The sequence below is a fragment of the Simochromis diagramma genome, unplaced genomic scaffold (genome assembly GCF_900408965.1).
Source record: "Simochromis diagramma unplaced genomic scaffold, fSimDia1.1 OVJJ01000576.1, whole genome shotgun sequence".
NCBI classification, from domain to species: Eukaryota; Metazoa; Chordata; class Actinopteri; order Cichliformes; family Cichlidae; genus Simochromis; species Simochromis diagramma.
The window spans coordinates 217,655-242,177 of NW_024387394.1; the positions used below are offsets into that span (position 1 = coordinate 217,655).

The following is a 24,523-nucleotide window of genomic DNA, read 5'->3' on the forward strand; positions in this document are numbered from 1 at the left end:
AACATTGAATATCTCAGCTACATCAAAAAAATCTTTGGGGGGGGTCGTGAAGTCTCTAAATATTACTCAATGCTTGTTACGGGCACGAGTAAAGGACTACCTGCCCTCCGGTTAGCTTGGGAATCTGACCTTGGTGTGGCTTTTACAGATCAGGAATGGACTGCAATTTTGCAGAATAGTAAAAAGATGTCCAGGGAACTTAGAACGAGACTAATCCAATTCAAATTACTACACCGAATTTACTGGTCGCCACACAGACTGTATAGGGCGAACCTCATTCAGTCCCCTGAATGCTGGAGATGTCAGACTGGGGTAGGCACATTGACCCATATGATTTGGAGCTGTCCTAAAACCCAAATCTTGTGGACTGAGATACATGACTTTATCAAATCAACCATACGATGGGATATTCCTTTTTCACCAAGACTATTTGTTTTGGGAGACCCATCACTCCTTAACTATGCTCCACCTAAGGCTGCTGAATGGGTACAGACTGCATTGATGCTGGGGCGTAAACTCATTATCTCCCAGTGGAAGGCCCCCTCCACCCCACCTGTCTCTGTATGGCATATTCAACTAGGGAGACTCGCTGCACTAGAACAACTCTCATACAGGCTCCTGAATAAAGTGGAGAGTTTTCATCTGAAGTGGGATCCATATCTGTCCAGAATAAAACGACCAGACTAGACCTTAGAGTGGGATAGTCATTGGAATTCTGATGAAGCACTCTCAGGGATGTCAGAGTGTGGCATGCAGTAAGACCCACATAGTCAAAGGCTGGCTGTTTTTGTTTCTTTTGTGTTTTTTTTTTGTTTTGTTTTGTTTTGTTTTGTTTTTCTTTCCATGCTTTTGTTTATCTCTTGCTTTGTTTGCCCCCCCCTCATTTTGGTTTGGTATTCTCTACTGTTCTGCTGCTATGCTGATGTTTTTTTTTTTATGTGATGTAATCTGTCTCCGCAGTGGACTGTAGTGTTCTAAAAGTACAATAAAATATTAATCACAAAAAAAAAATATCCTGTCTCAGAGTGATGCTGAAAAACTAGTTCATGCATTCATTACTTCCAGGCTGGACTACTGTAATTCATTATTATCAGGAAGTCCTAAAAACTCAGCTAATCCAAAATGCTGCAGCAAGAGTACTGACAGGGACTAGAAAGAGAGAGTAGATTTCTCCTGTATTGGCTTCCCTTCATTGGCTTCCTGTTAAATCCAGAATTCAAAATCCTGCTGCTCACATACAAGGTCTTAAATAATCAGGCCCCATCTTATCTTAATGACCTTGTAGTACCATATCACCCTATTAGAGCACTTCGCTCTCACACTGCAGGCCTACTTGTTGTTCCTAGAGAATTTAAAAGTAGAATGGGAGGCAGAGCCTTCAGTTTTCAGGCCCCTCTTCTGTGGAACCAGCTTCCAGCTTGGATTCAGGAGACAGACACTATCTCTACTATTTTCTTTTTTTTTCAAATGTACTGAAGAAGCACTCCAAATGTATTCAGTTTTTTTTTTTGTGATTAATATTTTATTGTGCTTTTATAACACTACAGTCCACTGCAGAGACAGGTTACATCACATAAAACATCAGCATAGCAGCAGAACAGTAGAGAATACAAAACCAAAATGAGGGGGACAAACAAAGCAAGAGATAAAAAAAAAAAACACAACAACAACAACAAAACAACAAAAAAGGAAGCCTGTATGAGAGTTGTTCTAGTGCAGCGAGTCTGCCTAGTTGAACATGCCATACAGAAACAGGTGGGGTGGAAGGGGCCTTCAAAACTTCTGAACTGGTGGACAGAACCAAAGAGCGTGGATGTAATTGTCCGGTGAATTGGTTTGGCAGTGTGAGCAGTTGTTGGTAGACGTAAAGCCCATCTTGAACATCCGATGACCTGTATAGTGCATTCTATGTAGTATTTTGTATTGAATTAATTGAAGACTGGGATTTCTGATTAGATGAAAGGTTTTTAAGCAAATCTGAGACCAGAAGTTTTGGTCTAAGTTAACTGATAAATCCGCTTCCCATTTTGCAATAGGAAGTGATGTTGATTCATCTGTTTTAGAAAGCATTCTGTATATTTTGGATAGTAATTTGGGGGGTTTAAGAGTAAGAAATTGAACCACACTTGGTGGTGTTTGTAGTTCAACTTGACCCGGTTTAAATTAGAGATGGACCGATCCGATATTACGTATCGGTATCGGTCCGATACTGACCTAAATTACTGGATCGGATATCGGAGAAAAATAAAAAATGTAATCCGATCCATTAAATATCACGAAAGCACCTCACAAAACTTGCAACACGCCGTAACTCACCTCAGAACGTTAGCACGTCGGAGCAGTATGCATCACGTGATAGAGCGGCTGTGGCATGCGGGACCTGTCGGTGGTCTGGATAGCATTTGGAGCTTCGCTAGCAACCCGGCATTTCATCTCCGACAAAGTTATCCCCGAGAGAAGTAAAGCAAGTGTGTAAGTCCATCTCTGAATGTTTGTAAAGCATTCCTGCGTTAAGCTTAACAAACGACTGCCTCTTCTTGCTGCTACTTCAATCATGAAACTGCTTAACGATCAGCTGATCGGCTTTTCTGTCGCGAGTCCGTGTCTCTAGTTTGCTTTTGGCCCACTTTGCACCAGAAAGAGGAAACCAGCGGCTGAACAACAGCAGCACGTTTAAGCTTGATCAGCTGTTGTTAGAATTTATTTAATATTACTTTCTACTCGAGGATCTTTTTCTACGTAGCTGACGCTGGTAACTGTGCAGGGGCGGATCTAGCAAAGTTTAGCCAGGGGGGCCGATAGGGCATTAACAGGGAAAAGGGGGCACAAAGACATACTTTTCTTTCTTATTCTCATTTAAAATGTCTAGCTTTTAATAAATAATTATCTGACACCCAAAGTTTTAATTTGATGCAAAATGAATAGAAGCCAATTACTGTATATAGTAACTATTAAGTCTAATATATATATATATACCCTAGTAAGCTATAGTACTTTTTCCTTTGGGAAGGTACCATCTGTGCAGTCTGCAATTTTGTTGAAGAAAGATGTTGAATCTATTTAATATTTCTTGAAAAATAATTGATTTCTGTGCATTTTTTTTTTCACACTGCATCAAATTAACATTGATTACGTCGATTAAGCATCATGAGGTGGAGCGTGAGGGGTGGTTCCCTATTTTTTATTTATTTATTTTTGTTGTTGCTGGGAGTTGGAACCCTATTAGTTAGGTTGCTTAATATTTATGCTAAGTACTCTTTAAAATACCAGAATAGGGAGGATGGTGTAGGTTTGAGTTTATTAGATTGATCAGTATTGCTGAACTATGAAATATTTTTTTTTTGCATACAGGTATAACAGAATAGCTTTAGTGTAGTTGTTGTTTTAAACTTGAGTATGAACTTATACAAAATGCAGCAAGATATTTAAAAAACAGTTTTGTTGATTAAAAAACACTATATCGGATTCATATCGGTATCGGCAGATATCCAAATTTATGATATCGGTATCGGACATAAAAAAGTGGTATCGTGCCATCTCTAGTTTAAATTTCTTTTTTATTATGGATTTAATTTGTTGATATTCTAAAAATCTTTTCTTGTTGATCCCATATTGTGTAACTACTCTGTCAAATGAAATAAATTCTGTTCCTTCTAGTATATGTTCTACATATTTGATTCCTTTATCACTCCAATCAGAAAAGTTTATCATATTATTGTTTTGTAATATTTTCAGGGTTGTTCCAGATAGGTGTACGTTTGCATGGGATTAATGAAGACTCAGACTTCAGAAACTCCCACCATGCTGTCAGAGAAGAGCTGATGTTGACGCTTTTGAAGCATTCATGTCGTTGGATGTTTGAGCTGATAAATGGTAGATCTGAAATCTCTAGATTATTGCAAAGTGCTTGTTCTACATCTAGCCAAGGTTCATCTAAGAGGGCATGTTTTAGCCATCCTGAGATAAACTGAAGCCTGTTGGCTAAGAAGTAGTGCTGAAAGTTAGGTAGTTCTAATCCTCCTTTATCCTTGGTCTTTTGTAGTGTTTTTAAGCTTATACGTGGGGGTTCATTTTTCTAAAGGAATTTGGACATACATGAATCTAGAGATCTGAACCAATCTTGCAGTGGTTTAGTTGGGATCATTGAGAATAAATCATCTATTTTTGGTAATACCATCATTTTTATAGCGGCAACCCTTCCCATGAGTGATATGGGTAGACATTTCCATCTAGCCAGATCACCTTCTACTTTCTTTAAATGTGGGATATGGTTTAATTTAGTTAGATCTGCAAGCTTGGGAGAAACATTAATACCTAAATATTTTATATTTCCCGATTGCAGTGGTGTAGAAGAGGAATTATGGAGGGAGCAATTAATCGGTAGGACTGTAGATTTTGACCAGTTAATTGAGTAATCTGATATTCTTGCAAAAGAGTTTATCAATTCAATCACCCCAGAGATATTGGTTTGTGAATTTTGGAGAAAGAGTAACACATCATCCGCATAAAGGCTGATTTTATGTTCCACGTTCTTGCATTTTATGCCCTTAATTGCTGAATTCTGTCTAATTGCTGCTGCTAGTGGTTCGATAAAAATTGCAAACAGTGAAGGGGAGAGTGGGCATCCCTGCCTGGTGCCCCTCAGGAGACAGAAGCTGGAGGATGTCTGGTCATTTCTTCTGACACAAGCTGTTGGAGAATTATATAATGTTTTTAACCAGTTTATGAAAGAGGATCCAAAACCAAATTTGTGTAAATTTGCAAATAGAAATTTCCAGTTAACTCTGTCAAATGCTTTTTCTGCGTCTAAAGAGAATATTGTAGTTTCTAGGTTTTTACTGTATGAGTAGTCTATCAAATTAAGTAATCTACGTGTATTTGTTGATGAGTGCCTACCTTTTATGAAACCAGTTTGGTCAGGATAAATTAAGAGGGGGGTTATTTTCTCCAGTCTCTTTGAGAGAGCTTTGCAGATTATTTTAAGGTCTACATTTATAAGGGATATTGGACGATAGCTTGAGGGATATACAGGGTCTTTGCCTGGTTTTAGCAGGAGATTAATGTTTGCAGAATTCATATTTGACGGAAGTCTGCCCTTTTCTTTGATTTCCAACAACGTTCTGTAGAAAAATGGTGCTAGAATCGTCCAGAATTCTTTGTAGAATTCTGCAGGAAAGCCGTCTGGACCTGGAGCCTTATTATTGGGCATACTTATCAGGGCTTCCTGGAGTTCACCTGATGTCAGTGGTGAATCCAGTGCCATTGCTTGAGAGTCTAATAATTTTGGGAGAGTTATGTTGTCTAAAAACTGATCAATTTCCTTTTTAGATGGGTTTATTTGTGGTGAATACAACGTTTTATAGAAATCCCTGAAAATGTTGTTTATTTGTTTCGGTTCATATATTGTGTTCCCAGATGAATCTTGAACAGCACATATTGTCATGGGGAATTGGGTTAAAGGACTCAGGTGCGAGACTCCTTGCAGAGTGACAGTGAATTTATTCACAGTGAAAAGGTGAGTCAACAGTTTGAGTCTGTAATCCAAAAGGGCAGTGCAGTGATACGGTGGCTTCTCCCCGTGGTGACAGTGCAGTGACAATCCAAAACAACTCCTTGTGCCCGCTCCTCCTCCGATCCCTGAATCCTGGAGGCAGATGAGAAAAACACATGCACAGTAACGAAAACGTTCTCTCTCCTTCACAAACTGGGTATGCTAGTCACGACTACGCTACCCGGTTTAGTTCAACGCTCCAGCGTTGGTTGTGACTCGACCGCACCGTTAAATAGGTCTGCTTCAGATTAGTAGTAGCCGGCGAAGTGATTACGCACAGGTGCAACAATTCCAGCTCAGGACACTCCCCCCGGGTCAGCTGCCGTTCCGTGCCACGGCTTCCGGAAGTACATGTTCCAGCAGAAAAACACACATGCACAGGATGGAGAGGAGAACACCACAAAGTACACACAAACACTACCAAAAATTGGCAAGGCGATCGGTGAGGACCGTCTAGCCGTGACACATATAGTTGTTTTTTCTTTATTTATTTTTAGCTGGTTTGCTAGAAATTGACCGGATTTATTACTATGTTCATAATTTTGTAAGCGTAGTCTTTGTACTAAGTATTTTGTTTTTTTTATCAATTATCTCATTTAATTCTAGTTTTGTTTTGCGTATTTTGTTCAATGTTTCCTGATCTTGATGGGACGCGTAGGCTTCTTCTAGTGATTTGATGGTTTTTTCTAATTCCTGAATTTTACTTCTCATCACAGCTTTCCCTGCTTCCCATAAAACAGAAGCTGATGTTCCGGGAGTGTCATTAAAATCTAAGTATGAAGTCCATTCCTTTTTAAAATATTTAATAAAGTCTTCATCTTTAAGCAGTGATGTATTAAATCTCCAGTTTTTACTTGGCGTAGTATTATTCTTGTGCATTAGTGTTAAAGATACAGGAGCATGATCGCTGACAGCTATAGGGTGAATCTCAGTGTCTGAAATATCACTCAGCAGTGAGCTGCTGACCAGAAAATAATCCAGACGAGAGTAGGAGTGATAAACATGTGAAAAAAAGTATATTCCTTACTGGTGGGGTGAAGGGAGCGCCATGCATCGCAAAGACCAAAGTTGCTCATATACTGTTTGATTATATTTGTGGACTGCCAATTACGCTCCCGCTCCCGAGTTCCCGCTGTATTGAGTCTATCCATTTCTTCATTTAGTCCAAGGTTGAGGTCGCCTCCAAGAACAAGTGTGCCATCTAAGTGTTCAGAGAGTGCACTGAAAAAACCTTGAAAGAATGAGGGATCGTCAACATTTGGACCATATACACTTACAATACATAGCTTTTTATCAAGTATAGATAGTTTAATGATTAAGAATCTGCCCTCTGGATCTATAACTGTATCGAGTACTGTGAAATTAATTTTTTTATGGATTAAAATTGCTACTCCCCTTTGTCTAGAATTATAACAAGCTGAGAACACATTAGGGAACTCAGGTGTTTTAAGTTCATTCGAACCTCTAAGAGGTCTGTGGGTCTCTTGTAAAAGGACAACATCTGCCTGTAGTTTTTTGAGTTGGTTAAATATTTTTAACCTCTTTTCTCTGGAGCCAGCTCCATTTATATTCCATGTAACGAATCTTAGTGCACCCATAGATGTCTGTGCATAACTAGGGGTGTACTCTGTGTGTGTCGCTTAGACAGGTGGAGAGAATACATCACTTGTTCATAAATAAAGAGAGGGAGAGAGAGAAAAAATGTGTGGTGAGATGCTCCCTGAGTCTGACTATGTGTTTGCATATTTACTAATATGAGTACGCTTGGCTTAAGTGTGTGTATCCTGTAGGTCTGTGTGCGCTGTCTGAGTGATGTAAATGTGCTGCCATTGAGCGCATGGTGCGTATGTGTCGAAATAAAGGATGTTGTTTGTGGATGAGTGTGGAAGCAGGTGATCGAAGTAGTGAAAGAAATAAAGAAAGAAACCAAGGACAAGGGTGAGCAGCATAAAAACAAGAGGGGGAAAAAGAGAGAAGAAAAACAAAACAAAAAAACCCCGGAAACATTCCAATTAACTCACTGACGGAGAGTGACGGTGTTAATTCTGCTATGATATCACACTTAAGATGCGATTTGATACTAGTAAGTTAAACAGATGTTAATGCAAGTTAGTGTGAGTGGATGGGGAAAGGGTGTAGCGGATTCTTATCTGGTGTGTAGTTAATACAGCCACGGAGTAATGTCGAGGTCGCGGTGGAGCTGTCCGTCCACGTACAGCCAGTCCACAGCGATGACAGCGCGGGAGCCCTTCTGGATGAAGCCGCGTCGGATTGGGAAGAGGACCCTGCGTCGTTCCAGAATCTCTTTGGGGAACTGGTCGTTCACGCCGAAGTCCGTTCCTTTTAATTCCTTGCCGCAGCTTTTCACATGTTCCTTTTGTTTGAAGTGGCCGAATTTGGCCACGATAGGACGTGGTCTCCCGGCCGTAGCCCAAATGGGGCCGAGGCGATGCACCCTATCGAAGACGATGTTCTTCACTGTGTCCTTCGGCAGCTTCAGGTGGGTTTTGATGAAGCTTTTTACCGTGGTCTCCGCATCCTCTCCAGCGGCTTCTGGAATACCAGAAAATACCAGATTATCACGCATGCTACGAGCTTGTAGATCAATAACTGTTTCTTTTATTTTTTTATTTTCTCTATTGAGCTGGGTAACATTTTCTGTGAGACATTTCACCGACTCCCTTAGCGTGGCATTTTCAGCAGCGAGCGTTTCCACCTGCTGCGGGCTGAACTCCAGGGATTCTCGCAAGCATTTAAATTCTCGGTGAAGAATCTCCACCAAGGACAGCCTTGCGTCGAAACTGGACAATCGCTTGTCGATTGACTCCAGTATGTCGGCAATATCTTTGCCGGCTGGCGATGTTGTGCCGGGGGAATTTGCCGAGCGTTGTCTTTTGCTCCTCTCGTGGGGAACACCCCACACCACATCAAGAACTCCACCGACTTCACTGACAAGGTCCAGAAACTTACCCTGGATCCAGATGAAACCATGGTGTCCTTTGATGTAGTCTCTCTCTTCACTTGCATACCCACCACGGAGGCCGTGGAGACTGTCAGAAAACGACTACAAGAAGACAGCTCTTTGGAAGACAGGACCAACTTCACACCCGATCAGATCTGCACACTGTTAGACCTCTGCCTCACCACTACATATTTCAAATACAACGAAGGCTTCTACAGACAAAAACATGGCTGTGCCATGGGCTCCCTCGTGTCACCTATTGTAGCCAACCTTTACATGGAGGAAGTGGAAAGGAAGGCTCTTGGCTCTTTCAAAGGAAGAGTACCCAGCCACTGGTACAGATATGTAGATGACACCTGGGTCAAAATCAAGACACAAGAAGTGGAATCCTTCACTGCGCACATTAACGCTGTGGATATAAACATCAAGTTCACCAGGGAAGACACAAAGGACGACTGTTTGCCTTTCCTGGACTGCGCTGTGCACATTGAAGAGAACGGCAACCTCAACATCGAAGTTTACCGGAAGCCCACGCACACGGACCAGTACCTCCTCTTTGACTCCCATCACCCTCTGGAACACAAACTTGGAGTAATTAGGACCCCACACCACCGGGCAGAACATGTTCCCTCTAAGCCTGAAGGAAAAAAGAAGGAACACACACATGTAAAGGAAGCACTCAAAACGTGCGGCTATCCTAAATGGGCGTTCTTAAAGTCAGCAAAGAGGCACAGAAAAGAAGATCAGACACCAGCAAGGGAGGATAAGAAAGACAGACGCAACAACATTGTCATCCCCTATGTATCAGGTGTATCAGAAAAACTCAGGAGAGTTTTCTCCAAGCATGACATCCCGCTGCATTTCAGACCCAGCAACACGCTCAGACAAAAACTGGTTCACTTGAAAGACAAAACTCCAAAACACAGACTTAACAATGTGGTGTATGCTGTACAGTGCAGCGAGGAATGCCCAGACCTCTACATTGGAGAGACCAAACAGCCACTTCACAAGCACATGGCACAACATAGTAGAGCCACCTCCACAGGACAAGACTCAGCAGTCCATCTGCATCTAAAGGTCAAAGGTCACTCTTTTGAAGATGCCAATGTTCACATTTTGGACAGAGAGGACAGATGGTTTGAAAGAGGAGTGAAAGAAGCCATCTATGTCCACTGTGAGCGACCATCTTTGAACAGAGGCGGTGGTTTACGAAACCAACTGTCTGCCATCTATAATCCAGTTTTGAGTTCCCTCCCCAGACGCCTTAACGCCCACTCACATCCTGGGCCATCTGACCTCAGGAATTTGCATGATAAGGTGGGGCCAGGTTTCACAATGAGCTCACCCGAAACCCTGGCTGATTGGGACCCACACCCAGTTTCACACCTTGGCTCAGGCGATTAGAGGATCATCAGGGGGTCCTTTTGTCCCTCTTTGGGGGGAAACTCCCACTGGGTTTAAATCTGGGACTCTCCACCATTTGACCTTAGAACTGAAGAAGCTTCTCGGATGAGAGGTGAAACATCTTCAAGCAACTTAAAGAAGTCCAGGCGCATTTCTTTGCAAGCTCCTTTGACTATGATGACCTGGATGACTGAGAAACTTCACAGACAATAAAAGGTGTAATCTCTTGTGGATGGGTTGAATACTCTCCATACGTCTACCAAACCCAAGGTCCTACACATTTTTATAGCGACCAAAGCTGATCTAGAGTGTCGCTGTGAGGGAGTGCTTCGATCCAGTATATCATCCATGACCAAATTGAAGTCCCTTGCTATCAGGATTGGGTAGTCGCCCATATCACTAATTTTGCATTCCAAGTTTCCAAAAATGTCGTCAATGTTTGGTGCATAGATATTGCTTAAAATCATCCTATGGCCTTGAATCTCAGCCAAGAGTAGTAATGTCCGCCCATCTTCATCCTTAACCATCCGGGAGCATGTAAACTGTAACTGCTTATGAATTAAAATTGCGACACCCCTACTCTGACTGCTGCCACACGAAAAAAAATACCTGACCCACCCAATCACGGCAAAGTTTATCTGAGTCTTGGGGAGACAAGTGAGTCTCTTGAAGAAAGACAATGTCAACTTTTTTTGATTTGATAAATGTCATGATTTTCTTTTTTTTATTGGGTGGTTAAGGCCTTTTACATTCCAGGTCATTAAAGTAAGGGCCCTTTGTGGCTTATTCGCCATCATGCAATACGTGTCAGACATATAACCGTGGGGTAACTTATTATTAGAACCAGGAGTTCAGTACTTAGTGGACAATATTTGGAAGGCTGGCTGTAAGAAAAATGGGGGGGTTTGGAAGTAAATAAAAATAACAATTGATAAACATTTAAACAGATATGTCTGGGGCAACCGAGAACACTAGTTACCCTCAGGTGGGCTATGAGCCCCAGAAAGCAAAACATAAACTTTATGGTCCGTGACTCTAACCAGTCGAACAGTCATAACTAGGACCCGTTGCCAGCAGCAGCAGCATATTAAGTTGATGTAATATGAGGAAAACAGTCATTCCGGGACTTAGCTAGCTGAACAGACCTCCATGCAGGTTGGTTAGAACTGTCCCCTGACAAACTGAAAAGGGCTTCATGGCAACTGAATTACTAAAAGAGGAATTTAATAGTCTTAGTGAGCTTCTCTACCAAGCAGATTGTGTCGTATTCTCAATGGTAGGGTAGCACAACTGAATAAATCAAATAAAACTGCGAAGCCCTATAATATTGAAACTAAACAGTTAAGAGGTGCAAAGTATATCGTGTATAGCGTGTTAATTAATGCTAGGGCAAGAAGAAAAAAAAAGAAAAGAAAAAGGGTAGTTTTTAAATCCATGCCCTGACTGTAAATAACTTCCTTAACCTCCTAGGACCTGGCGTCCACATATGTGGACATCACATTTTGGGTTATTTAAACTAAAATACTCAATTTTGCTCTACATGGGCCTGATATCCACTTACGAGGGCATTATACTGCTACTGTTCTATCAAAATTTTAAATTAATATCCTCATATGTGGCTCTTATTTTTCTTAAAAACTTTGGTTTTTAAAAACTGGTAATTCTTTGTTTTTACATTCATCGGGCCCCAATATGCCCAAATATCAAAGAGAAATTAAAAATGCATGTCGTGGAAGAGTTGGGGTCTTAGGAGGTTAAGGTAAAGACAGAATGTAGTCCTGGGCTTTTTTTGGGTCGGTAAACTCACGTCTGCCTTCCGTCATTTTCAGCACCAGCACCGCTGGGAACAGTAGGGAGAACTTTATCTTCCTTTCGTGCAGCAGCCGTTTACAGAGATTAAATGCCGCTCGTTTGTCCGTGACAAGTTTGGAGTAGTCAGGGAAGATCATAATGCGGTGGCCGTTCCAGTTCAGCTGTCCCAGCCTCCGCATAGCTTCCACAATCCGTTCCCTGTCCTGGAACTGTAGCTTATTCAGGTAACCATATCCGCTAGCTTAGCCTCTACTGCCCTCGTGGCAGGTTGGGTAGCATTCAGCTTGCTCTCTTCCTTAAGTAGCATGTAAATACTTGCAATGTCTTTGGCCATTTGTTCAGTTGTAGCAGTCTGAATAGTATCCGACATTGGAGGTGAGGGCGGGTGCACATCATTAGCTTTCGCCGAGGTTTCCTTGCTAGCGCCTTCTTGCCATCGAAGCGTAAGTTTTTGTTGGCATTTCTGAGCTTTCACAAAGAGTCTTCAAGCTTCCCACTGTCCTGAGGTGATATTTTGTAAGTGTTGTGTAGCGTAATGCTCTAAGTCTAATGCAAATTAGCTGCCGCTGCGACGGAGCTTCCCCATTCAAGCTGCCATCTTGACCGCCTACGTCACCGGACTCCCCACTATCTCTACTTTTAAGATTAGGCTTCAAACTTTCCTTTTTGCTAAAGCATATAGTTAGGGCTGGACCAGGTGACCCTGAATCCTTCCTTAGTTATGCTGCAATAGACGTAGGTGTCATGGTCCTGGGCCATGTTGGCCCAGTATTCTTAGTTTTTGTGTGTTTTGTATTTTGTTCCCTATTTATGCCTTGGTTCCTAGGTTATTTAGTTAAGATGTTCCTTATTTGGTTACCTCCTGTGTGCCCCGGTGTATCTGTGAGCCCTTGTCTCTCCTTGTGTTTTATTCCATGTTTTCCCCAGCCCGTTATGTCTGTGTTCTCCCCGTGCTGTCTCTCCTCCTGTCTGAACCTCCGTGTACTTCCTGTTTTACTTTGACAGTCTCTCGTCAGTATGCGTCATGTTGTGTTCACTCCTGCCCTGTCTCGTTATGGTTATCTGTGTCAGCTGTGTTCCCACTTCCCTCGTTAACCCTCTGTGTATTTATCTCTGCGTCTCCCTCAGTTCGGGGTCGTGTTCTCCCTCATCCATGGCCATGTGTTTCTCTGTGTGTTACGTTATAGTTTCCCGGTTTAATTTGTATGGTTCTGCTCTCCAGCAATAAAGCTGTGAATTTTGAGTTCATTCCTGCCTCTGTGAGTTTGCGATTGGGTCCTCATCCAGCCTGCACACAGCCGAATCATGACAGAAGAACGCGACCATTACATGGACCCAGCAGACAGTGAGCTGTATGAGCGCCAGGAGGCAGCCCTCGCCCAGCTGGAGGAGGAGCTCCGCTGGAAGCCGTGGCGCGCTCCGGATTTTGAGCACATATTCCGGGGAACTCGGCTGGCTTTTGGAGGTCCCCGAAGTTGCCAAAAGCCTCCGCCTGTTGCCCCGCTCGCACCCAAGCCTCGGCCGCTTCAGGTGGGAGTGCTCCGTTTTTCTTCGGATGCTCACGCTCCAGCCTCTGCATTGCCATCCCGCACGTCAGAGGCTCAGCTGTATGCCCCGTCAGCTTCCTCACCTCAGAGGAAGCGACGCTCACGCCACCGTCACTTTTCACTTGCTGAGCAACTCCTGGGGGTGAGTTATAATGACTGCCTTTCACACATCCCACCTGAAGCCATAACTGAAAAGAACAATAAACTCACCCCAGACACTGTTGGAATCTCCCTTTTGGACGATGACATAGACTGGGAAAAGTTTTTTCATTTTGCTCCCTCTGAACAGGGAGAAATCAAAGACAATAAGCACTCGCCAAAGGCTGTAAATACTGTTAAAGGAAAAACTGTGAGCAATGTCACCAGGTCTAAAACACTCAGTTCAGGTTCTGTCAGTTCAGGTTTTGTCAAGTCTGGTTCAGTCATCCCCAAGTCAGCTCACTCTATGACTGTTAACCTGAGGACCAGGGCCGTGCAGAGAGGTTTAAAGGGGCGGGTGCTTAAAGCTAAAAAGGGGCACATTGAGCCAGGCTGAATAACAATGACACACATTCATCAAGAATCTAATATGGGCAACAAGGCAAAGCAAACGTAGCCGATGTTTTACCTGATGGGTACAATGTTGCTGTTGAGGGGTTGCTGTGGATAGTGCTGGAGGGCAGGGCTGTGTTGATCTGAGACTGTAGACATTAAAAAGTCCATAGGAGAGATGGTAGCTGATTAAACAAGTGTCATGAGATAATAACTAAATGCAAAGATTGGTGACAGCGCTTAGGCTCTGCCTGTGAATCACTCTTTGCTTCTCTTCTTCCTTCCATCCCATCATTTCATATATCACTCTCCACTTGCTGTCTTTCTGAGAACAAGGCACAACTTGTTATTGCAATAAACTATAATCTAATTATCCACACCTAACAACTCCAGCACTTAATCTATAATAAAATGATGAGAGAAAAATGTTATAGCACTGCCTTTAGTAGCCCCACACAGCTCTACTGTTTCCTCCTCATGTCCTTACCAGCCATGTCTGGACAATGTTATATCATGAGTAATAATTTAAAATAATCCATATACATAAAACACACACATGCACGCACAGGGACATTTTAGACCTTCTTCAGAATACTGTATATACTATGGGCATCATGGTGCTGATCCAGAATCCTTACATTATTATTTATTACTAGAGCTACAATAATAAAGCAAAGAGGAGGGGGAAGTAATAAATATGAAATAATGTCATTATGATGATTCCATTTGTTTCACTATCCACTCTGTGCAGGGCAAAGTTTATTACATTTTTAAACTGTAGAGATACAATAATTTTACTGCTGTAAAATCCAAATTTTGTCTTATTTAAAATATAAATCTAATATAATCTGCTTCTTAATGTATGTTCTTTAAAATACAACGTGTGTTTTTTAATATATTATAATTATAATAATTATTATGTGGACATGCATATTAGATCGTTTTTTAGTGAAATATAATCCCTCCAGAAAGGCAGGAAAAGCCCGGAAACTTAGTTTAAAACTAAATATGTTCCCTAAAACGGTGACAGAGCTACAGACCCGTGACAGCCTTACACAGGTAGCTGCGATGACCAGCACTACTTGTGCAGTTAATAAAAGGACAGGTAATGTTTGTCACGCTGTTACACACACAGCACGCTCGTTTGTTTCAGTTCGTCAGTTGCAACAAGACAGCTTACCAACGTGTACGTAATAAGCTAATACTCCTGGGTGCTATAGACTACAGTGTACGCTGTACACCTACTTACTGGTTTTGTGGCATCAGTCTGTGTCTCTGAGTTAACTTGTGTTTCTCCTACAGCTCCGGACCGCAAAAAATGCGCGTGCTCTTTGTGAGCTCGTTCCCGGCTCGTAACCAGCGCGTTCTGCCGTCAAGGGCGATCATTGGTTAAATGTGATCATGTGACTGATGCAAGCCAGATCCTTTTATTTAGCAAAACTGTGATTAATAGTTAAATATTATTGTTGAGGGGCACAGACAGGACTCCGCACGCACGCACACATATAAAAAATGATAATAATAATTTTTTTTTTTAAAAGTTGCCTCAACAAAAGGGCACTTTGGGAACCCATCAGGAAAGGGGCGGGTGCTCAAGCCCCTCTAGCCCCCCCCTCTGCACGTGCCTGCCGAGGACGTCAAAACCTGCTAAAACAAAGACTGAAAAACATGGTGGGAAAAATGCTAAGTTCATTTTTGATAGGTCTGTTTTTGTCGACCCAGTACATATTAACCCTAAGCCTGCCAATTCTAAGACTGTTTTTTCTGAGCCTGCTCCTTTGCCTGCTCGTGTTCCTGCTCCCGGGGCAGCTCGGGCCCAGCGTACCCCTGCACCCGTACCAGTTCCTCGGGTGAGGGAGGCTGAGGTCCAGTTGGTCCCTGCTCTGGTTTCCAGGCCGGCTGAGGCTCTGTCAGTTTCTGCACCCGTACCAGCTCCTCGGGTGAGAAGGGCAGTTGCTCAGCCGTTGCCGGTGCCTGTCCCGGCTTCCAGGGTGAGGGGGGCTATGAACCAGTCCACCCCTGCACCCATGCCGGTCCCCAGGGTGAGGTCAGCCAGGATACAGCCCGTCTCTGCACCCGTACCTACTCCTCGGGTGGGAGCGGCTAGTATCCGGCAGGTGCCTGCACCCGTTCTTGTTTCTGCTGAAGGCTCAGGCAACCCCGCCCAGCAGTCCTCCCTGTGTTCCAGAGGCTCAGGAGAGTTCAGTCCACAACCATCACCACCATCACTACTGCATGCTTTTCAGTCTATAGCTCAGTCATTAGCTCTGTTAGCAGCCCAGTCCATAGTTCATTTTCCTGTGTTTCCGTTAGCTCAGCCCTTAGCCCACTGTGCAGCTCAGCCAGCTCCCCAGTGTTTAGCTCAGTCATTTGTTCCATCACCCGCTCAGCCTTCTGTTCAGCCAGTAGTCTCTGCACCTACTGGTCCTGCCACTGCTTCAGCTGGAGGGCCCGAGGAGCCCGTCCAGCCTCATGCCTCGTCAGCTGGAGGGCCCGAGGAGCCCGTCCAGCCTCATGCCACGTCAGCTGGAGGGCCCGAGGAGCCCGTCCAGCCTCATGCCACGTCAGCTGGAGGGCCCGAGGAGCCCGTCCAGCCTCATGCCTCGTCAGCTGGAGGGCCCGAGGAGCCCGTCCAGCCCCCACCTGCAGCTGCCTCGCCTGGTCCGGCCTCTGCTTCTGCTACGCCTGGTCCGGCCTCCTCGTCGCCTTCGCCTGGTCCGGCTCCGTCGTCGCCTGTGGCTGCCACGCCACCGTCTGGTCCGGCTCCGTCGTCGCCTGTGGCTGCCACGCCACCGTCTGGTCCGGCTCCGTTGTCGCCTGTGGCTGCCACGCCACCATCTGGTCCTGCCTCGTCTGGTCCTGCCTCGTCTGGTCCTGCTTCGTCTGGTCCTGTGCCCACAAAGCCTCAACCAGTACGCCCGACGCTCTGTAGCCGCCGCCGTCTTCCACGCGGCCGGCCTCCGGACCCACTCTGTAGCCGCCGCCGTCTTCCACGCGGCCGGCCTCCGAATCTGTTCTGCCGCCACTGCCACTTTTCACGTGGCCGGCCCCCGGAACAGCTGAACTGTGAACTTTTGTGCTGTCGCCCCCCCCGGGTTGACCCTCTGACCTCTTTTGGACATTTGCCTCCCTGTTTTGAACTGTTTTTTGTGTCTTTGTGGACTCAGTTTTGGTTCATGCTCCTCGTCTTTTGTTTGGTTTCGTTCCCTCCGTCCTGGTCCCCCGCCTCCCGCCCTGGGTGGGTTGTTTTCTGTTTGTCTTGTGTTTTGGTTCTCGGGTTTGGGCTGTCGGGAGCCAGCCCTTGAGGGGGGGGGGGTGATGTCATGGTCCTGGGCCATGTTGGCCCAGTATTCTTAGTTTTTGTGTGTTTTGTATTTTGTTCCCTATTTATGCCTTGGTTCCTAGGTTATTTAGTTAAGATGTTCCTTATTTGGTTACCTCCTGTGTGCCCCGGTGTATCTGTGAGCCCTTGTCTCTCCTTGTGTTTTATTCCATGTTTTCCCCAGCCCGTTATGTCTGTGTTCTCCCCGTGCTGTCTCTCCTCCTGTCTGAACCTCCGTGTACTTCCTGTTTTACTTTGACAGTCTCTCGTCAGTATGCGTCATGTTGTGTTCACTCCTGCCCTGTCTCGTTATGGTTATCTGTGTCAGCTGTGTTCCCACTTCCCTCGTTAACCCTCTGTGTATTTATCTCTGCGTCTCCCTCAGTTCGGGGTCGCGTTCTCCCTCATCCATGGCCATGTGTTTCTCTGTGTGTTACGTTATAGTTTCCCGGTTTAATTTGTATGGTTCTGCTCTCCAGCAATAAAGCTGTGAATTTTGAGTTCATTCCTGCCTCTGTGAGTTTGCGATTGGGTCCTCATCCAGCCTGCACACAGCCGAATCATGACAGTAGGCTGTCGGGGATTCCCATGATGCATTGAGTTTTTCCTTTCCAGTCACCTTTCTCACTCACTATGTGTTAACAGACCTCTCTGCATCAAATTATATCTGTTATTAATCTCTGTCTCTCTTCCACAGCATGTCTTTATCCTGTTTTCCTTCTCTCACCCCAACCAATCACAGCAGATGGCCCCGCCCCTCCCTGAGCCTGGTTCTGCCAGAGGTTTCTTCCTGTTAAAAGGGAGTTTTTCCTTCCCACTGTCGCCAAAGTGCTTGCTCATAGGGGGTCATATGATTGTTGGGTTTTTCTCTGTATCTATGAAGCGCCTTGAGGCGACTTATGTTGTGATTTGGTGCTATATAAATAAAATTGAATTAAATTCAATTGAATTTTGTACGTGTTTTGGATTTTGTACGTGTTTTGGATTTTGTACGTGTTTTGGAGTTTGTACATGTTTTGTCTCTAGGGGCCACCGTAAGGTGCCATCTTCAGTCTCAGCTGACTGCAGGTTTCCAACCTTAAACAGGACATTTACACAATGACTGAAACCAGCACCACTGAATGAACAGTGGTTTGCATATCAGTTTATGATATGCAAACTGTCATGACCATTGATCAACAACCACTGATCAAGAAGGTGACGTGATGACGAAACGTTTCTCACACTGAAAACGTCCAGATGAACAGAATAAACTTCTTGAGATTTCTGAGCAACTTTAGGCTCATGCAGAGGTCACATCAGTTGGCTTTGTTTGGTCCCTGCTGAAGTCTTGGTGGTTTGAAGTTGGCGTGTGTGTGTGTGTGAGAAAGAGTGAAAGAGAAAGAAAGCTCTAACTATATATGAAGCCCTTTATGAGTTTGCACAGATGCTTTTTGTATTAAAATGAGTTCATTCACGCTCTGAATCTGGTCCTCGTGTTGGGACTGATTGCGAGCACATCATTGATGTTTAGGAGACAGCTCAGATTCATCATGTGACTAAACAGGAAAACAAAAAATTTGTACAGCTTTTGTTTTTTTTCTACTAACAAAGAAGTAAAACTGAAACATATATATCATACTCGTCTGCTTGAACCTTGGGTCAACACCTGAACATGGACCGTGGTGGAACAATCTCCACCCACTGATAAGATAAACCATAAACCTTTGAGCTGCAACACGTCACCATCAGCTGACTTTAAAGGTTTGTTTTCGTCAACTGAAACCAGCAGAGAGCTCAGAGGTACATCAGAAGCAGGATGAAGAGAGGAGCCCAGGGGGGTCTATGTAATACTGGACTGGAGCTGGAGGACATGACAGGAAGAACCGTCCAGGTGAGTGGGATTTTCCTCATATGCAGCCAGCTGGAGCTTAACTCCTCAATGCTTAAAAATATTTGTACTCATAAAAAACTTTATTCGATTGCTTGGTGGGTGTCTTTAACAGAATTTAGCAGAAAAAACAGTGTATCCAGGTGTCCTCAGGTATCAGAATCAGAATCAGAATCAGAATACTTTATTAATCCCTAGGGGAAATTATTTTTTGTTACAGTGCTCCATTTTAAACCAACATTAAGACAAGACAGACAATACACTAACTAAGAATAGTACAATATATACATATATACACATACATACTTCACTCATAAATAAATAGTTGGAAAAGAAACATGTGTAGCTGTAGCAGCAAACAGTGTGTTAAGTGGATGCGTTGTACAGGGAGATGGCCACAGGCAGGAATGATTTCCTGTGTCGTTCAGTGGTGCTTTTCGGTAATCTCAGTCTCTCACTGAACGTGCTCCTGTGACTGACCAGCATGTCATGGAGTGGGTGGGAGGTGTTATCCAACATTGTCTTTATCTTGGACAGCATCCGCCTCTCCGACACCACCATGAGGGTGTCAAGCTCCATCCCCACAACATTACTGGCCTTACGAATTAGTTTATTAAGTCTGTTGGCATCTGTAGGTATCTACTTGTCCTCAGGAATCAGGGTGTCCACAGGGATCCAGGTCCTCTGTGTCAGCAGCAGCTTGGTGGGTGTCTTATTACAGAGGTCGCTGGAGGCAGAAAAGAAGAAAGCTTACAGGTAAGTCCAGCTGAGCTCAGTCGTTGCAACAAGTCTGAGTTTGGTCACCATCAAAGCTTCTTTTTCAGGATTTCAGGTGGAGGTCAAATACTGTGGTCTGGCTGAGGATGATGAAGATGACAAAGAGCAGAGGGACAAAATAGACAACATCAACAAAAACCAACAACTCAACAAAAAACTGCTCGATCACTTCAGACATCTGGCTGCAACCAACCAGGACACTGACCAGGTAATAATCAGTGAGAAGTGTCCGTATAAAATCAAACCGTTTTTCTTTTCCTCTGTTTGTGTTCATGTTTGTGTGTTTGTTCAGGTGGACCTTCAGCTTCTGGACCAGGCGATCTCAGACGGAGCTGATCCGAACACCTCAGACAGATATGGACAGACCGTCCTGCACGAGGTCACACGGGAAGTCACTTCTGCCCTGTTAGCCGTTTGTTCACACACCTGCAGGACGGTCACTGAGAGCTTCTGGAGAGCTTGTGCTGTGTCTGTGTGGTACAGGTGTGTGTCTGCAGAGAACTAATGCAGGTACGTGTGTCTTCAGATCTCCAGAGCGTGGAGCGTGGATGTGATGCGGTTCTTCCTAGACCGGGGCTCAGACCTCCTGCGGCCGGATCAGTTTGGAGTCACTGCGCTGCATGTGGCCTCGGCGCTGGACTATCAGGACATGGTGCAGTTCTGCTGGACCGAAAAAGGTCTGTGGACACTAAAGCATGAACAGTGTGTGATGGGAAGTCATGTGATAGAGTCACGTGACTGCATCTGTGTTATGATCAGCTGATCCGGAGGCTCGCACCTTTCTGGACAAGCAGACCCCGCTTCACTACGCTGCGAAGAATGATGCTGTCGGTTCGATCAGGCTTCTGCTGCAGGCCGGAGCCTCCATCGGCTGCACTGACTACAAACGCAGGACACCACTGCAGCTCGCCGCTAACGCAGGTACCACTGACACACAGTGCAAAAATTGCCTGTTTACAAATAAGGAAAAATAATAATTGACTTTAAAGAAGATCCTGACTATAATAAGTGAAATAAGATAATTACACTCGATAAGAATTCTTGAAATAAGAAAAATTATGTAGACAAGTGAGAAATGAAGTATGTTTGAAGTCAGATCAACTGAAAACAAACCCGTCAGTAATGCTTTCAGTGTTGTTCTTTTTCACTTTGAGAGGAAGGATCTTCTGGTCACCCGTCTGTTACAGGGCTAACAGTCTTGCCTGTGGACGATTGGAATAAGCGATTAACTTCAATCTTTGGACTGTGGGAGAGAACCCAGAGGGGAGGCACAAGGCAGATGCTGGAGTTGAACTCAGAACCTTCTTGATGGAGGGAGTGGTGCTAGCTACTGGACCATTTTTCCTGTCCATGTATTTAAAAGTCTGTACAAGAAAAAACTGCACTGCAAAAATCGATTTTCAAGAAAGTAAAAAAAAAACTTGTTTCTGAACATTTTTTCGTATTTTTTGTCTTAAAAAGAAACCATATTCTTAACAAGCAAAATTAAGCACATGCTAGGAAAATATGTCTAACTTTTCTATAATAAGATATTTCAGAGACAGATACTATCTCTACTTTTAAGATTAGGCTTAAAACTTTCCTTTTTGCTAAAGCATATAGTTAGGGCTGGACCAGGTGACCCTGAATCCTCCCTTAGTTATGCTTGCAACAGGTGTAGGCTGCCGGGGGATTCCCATTGATGCACTGGGTGTTTCTTCTTCAGTCAGCTTTTCACTATTTACTTCATTGCATTTGATTATTCGTTATTATTAACCCCTGGCCTCTCTCCCACAGTACTTCTTTGTTGCGTCTTCCTCTGCTAACCCTCCAGATGGCCCCGCCCCTTCCTGAGCCTGGTTCTGCCAGTAGGTTTCTTCCTGTCAAGAGGAAGTTTTCCTTCCCACGTCTGATTGTAATCATCTCTTTGTGTCTTCAGGAGAGTAGTGATGCAGCTCGTGTGCTGTTGGAGCTCGGGGCGGAGGCGGGGCTGAAGGACTCTGATGGACAGTTCTGTATAACAGCTCTGATTGGCCGGATGAGCCAGTGGTATAACGTCCCACATAAAAACACACAGCTGTGATTCGTTCACAGACAATTGTTATGTAACATGTGGTTGTGTTTAGGCTCAGCTGGCTCTCAGTCAGTTCCATGTATTCGACCCGAATGACAGGCAGCACAACTACTCCCTGAACCTGCTGGAACCAGAACTACACTCACCTGAGGACAGCTGTCAGGTGATACTTACAGTGTGCAGTCTGGCGTACAGCAGCCTCACCGCTGCAGCAGTACTTCTGCAGTAGTGTTGATATTACAGCTGATGGTCTTGCCTAACCACCCCTCTGTCTGTCTGTCTGTCTGTAGGTGTGTGGGTCGGTGAGGCAATGTCTCCGGTTACGTTTCAACAGTAAGTGAAGGGATTCAAACCTCGGCATCCCCATTCGCACCACCTGAGCTACATTTCAAGAAAAAAATCATCTTGTCCGGAGGGATCCCCATGATTTAATAAGGCATCCTATAATATTACTCATGGATTAGTGTCCTCTTAAACTAAAATTAGGATCAAACTGTAGAAACAAAAAAGATGATGATGCAGATGTTTACTGGGAGTTGGGGCGTCTACATGACTGAGTCAGGTTCCTTCACTAAGTGCCTGTCTGAAGTTCTAAAACAGCTCTTTGGATCAACTCCTCGTCCTCTGAAGGATGTATGACGGTGCGGGGTTACACATCTACTCTGTGGCCTCGGGATCACCGCTCTCTGCTTTTTGTGTTGATGCGGTTATTTTAGCCTCATTGAGCTATCCTGATGGTTCACTGCCGAGCGTGAAGTGGCAGAAAAGAGAACGCCTCAGGTTTAATGTCATAGTCCTCAATAGGAAAAGGGTGGAGGCCGTACTCCAGAACAGGACAAAGTGGAGGAGTTTTAAGTATGTTGGGTTCTTGTTTAAGTGAGGGCAGACACATGTCAACACATAGTGTAGCACCATGACTGCAGTGACACTGTAGCTTTGGTGAAACCAAAGGTGTCCATTTACCAGCTGATCATACTCCCACCCTCATCTACACTCACAATAGTGATGGGATTTCCGGCTCTTTTTGGAGAACTGGCTCTTTTGGCTCGGCTCACTAAAAGAGCCGGCTCTTCAGGTTGTTTTGTTGCTTTAATTAATTTATTATTAACAATAATATAAAATTATGCACAAAGGAATTACTAATGTAAAAAAAAAAGTGGTTTTATTTATATATGTTTATATATAAATATATACGATAGCCCCTAGAGACAAAGCACATACAAACGGCAAAACACATTTCTAGCGTTAATTGAAATTCCAAAACAGAGCTAACTAGATCACTTAAATTACACAATTGAAAGCATATGTGTATTGTTTGTGTATTTATACTAGAGATGGACTGATCCGATATTACGTATCGGTATTGGTCCAATACTGACGTAAATTACTGGATCGGATATCGGAGAGAAATAAAAAATGTAATCCAATCCATTAAATATCAAAAAAAGCACCTCACAAAACTTGCGACACGGCATAACTCGCCTCATAACCGTAGCATGTTGCAGCAGTATGTGTCACGTGATAGAACGGCTGTGTGTATTTGTAGCCTCGCTACCAAACCGGCATTTCATCTCCGAGGAAGTTATCCCAGAGAGAAGTAAAGCAAGTGTGTAAGTTCATCTCTGAATGTTGTAAAGCATTCCCACGTTAAGCTTAACAACCGATATATGGAGCGACTGCCTCTTCTTGCTGCTACTTCAATCATGAAACTGAACAATGATCAGCTGATCGGCTTTTCTGTCGCGAGTCGTCTCTCTTGTTTGTTTTTTGCACCAGAAAGAGGAAACCAGCGGGCCTGAACAACAGCAGCACGTTTAACCTTGATAAGCTGTGTTAGAATTATATTTAATATTACTTTCTACACCAGGTTCTTTTTCTACACAGCTGACGGCTGGTAACTGTGCAGGGGCGGATCTAGCAAAGTTTAGCCAGGGGGGCCGATAGGGCATTAACAGGGAAAAGGGGGCACAAGACATACTTTTCTTTCTTCTTCTCATTTAAAATGTCTAGCTTTTAATAAATATTTATCTGAATCTTACACCCAAGTTTTAATCTGATCTAAAATGTATAGAAGTCCATTACTGTATATAGTAACTGTTAAGTCTAATATATCCTAGTAAGCTATAGTACTTTTTCCTTTGGGAAGATACCATCTGTGCAGTCTGCAGTTCTGCTGAAGAAAGATGTTGAATTCTATTTAATTATTCTTGAAAAATAATTTATTTCTGTGAATTGTTTTTTCACACTGCATCAAATTAACGTGATTAGTCGATAAGCATCATGAAGTGGAGGGTGGGGGGTGGTTCCCTATTTTTTTTTGCTGGGAGTTGGAACCCTATTAGTTAGGTTGCTTAATATTTCTGCTAAGTACTCTTTAAATACCAGAATAGGAAGGATGGAGGAGGTTTAAGTTTATTAGATTGATCGGTTTTGCTAAACTATGAAATATTTTTGGGTGCAGTGTATTTTACATACAGGTATAACAGAATAGTATTAGTGTGTTTATTTAAACTTGAGTATGAACTTATATAAAATGCAGCAAGATATTTAAAAAACAGTTTTATTGATTAAAAAACACACTATCGGATTCATATCGGTATCGGCAGATATCCAAATTATGATATCGGTATCGGTATCGGACATAAAAAAAGTGGTATCGTGCCATCTCTAATTTATACACAAGCACTCATATAT

At 43.7% G+C, this 24,523-nt stretch overlaps 1 protein-coding gene across 2 annotated transcripts; it reads left to right on the top strand.

Moving 5' to 3' along the window:
* The first annotated feature begins 18,178 nt into the window (after positions 1 to 18,178).
* Positions 18,179 to 20,419, top strand: LOC120720322. Of its 2 annotated transcripts, none has more exons than XM_040009939.1 (4): positions 18,179 to 19,152; positions 19,635 to 19,755; positions 19,824 to 19,984; positions 20,069 to 20,419. In XM_040009939.1, exons 1-4 carry the CDS (start codon positions 18,928 to 18,930, stop codon positions 20,279 to 20,281), a joined length of 720 nt encoding a protein of 239 aa, XP_039865873.1. In that variant the 5' UTR covers positions 18,179 to 18,927; the 3' UTR covers positions 20,282 to 20,419. The 2 variants fall into 2 exon arrangements, with proteins under 2 accessions (XP_039865873.1, XP_039865874.1); XM_040009940.1 differs by having other exon boundaries at positions 18,179 to 19,002; positions 19,653 to 19,755.
* Positions 20,420 to 24,523: the final 4,104 nt, after the last annotated feature.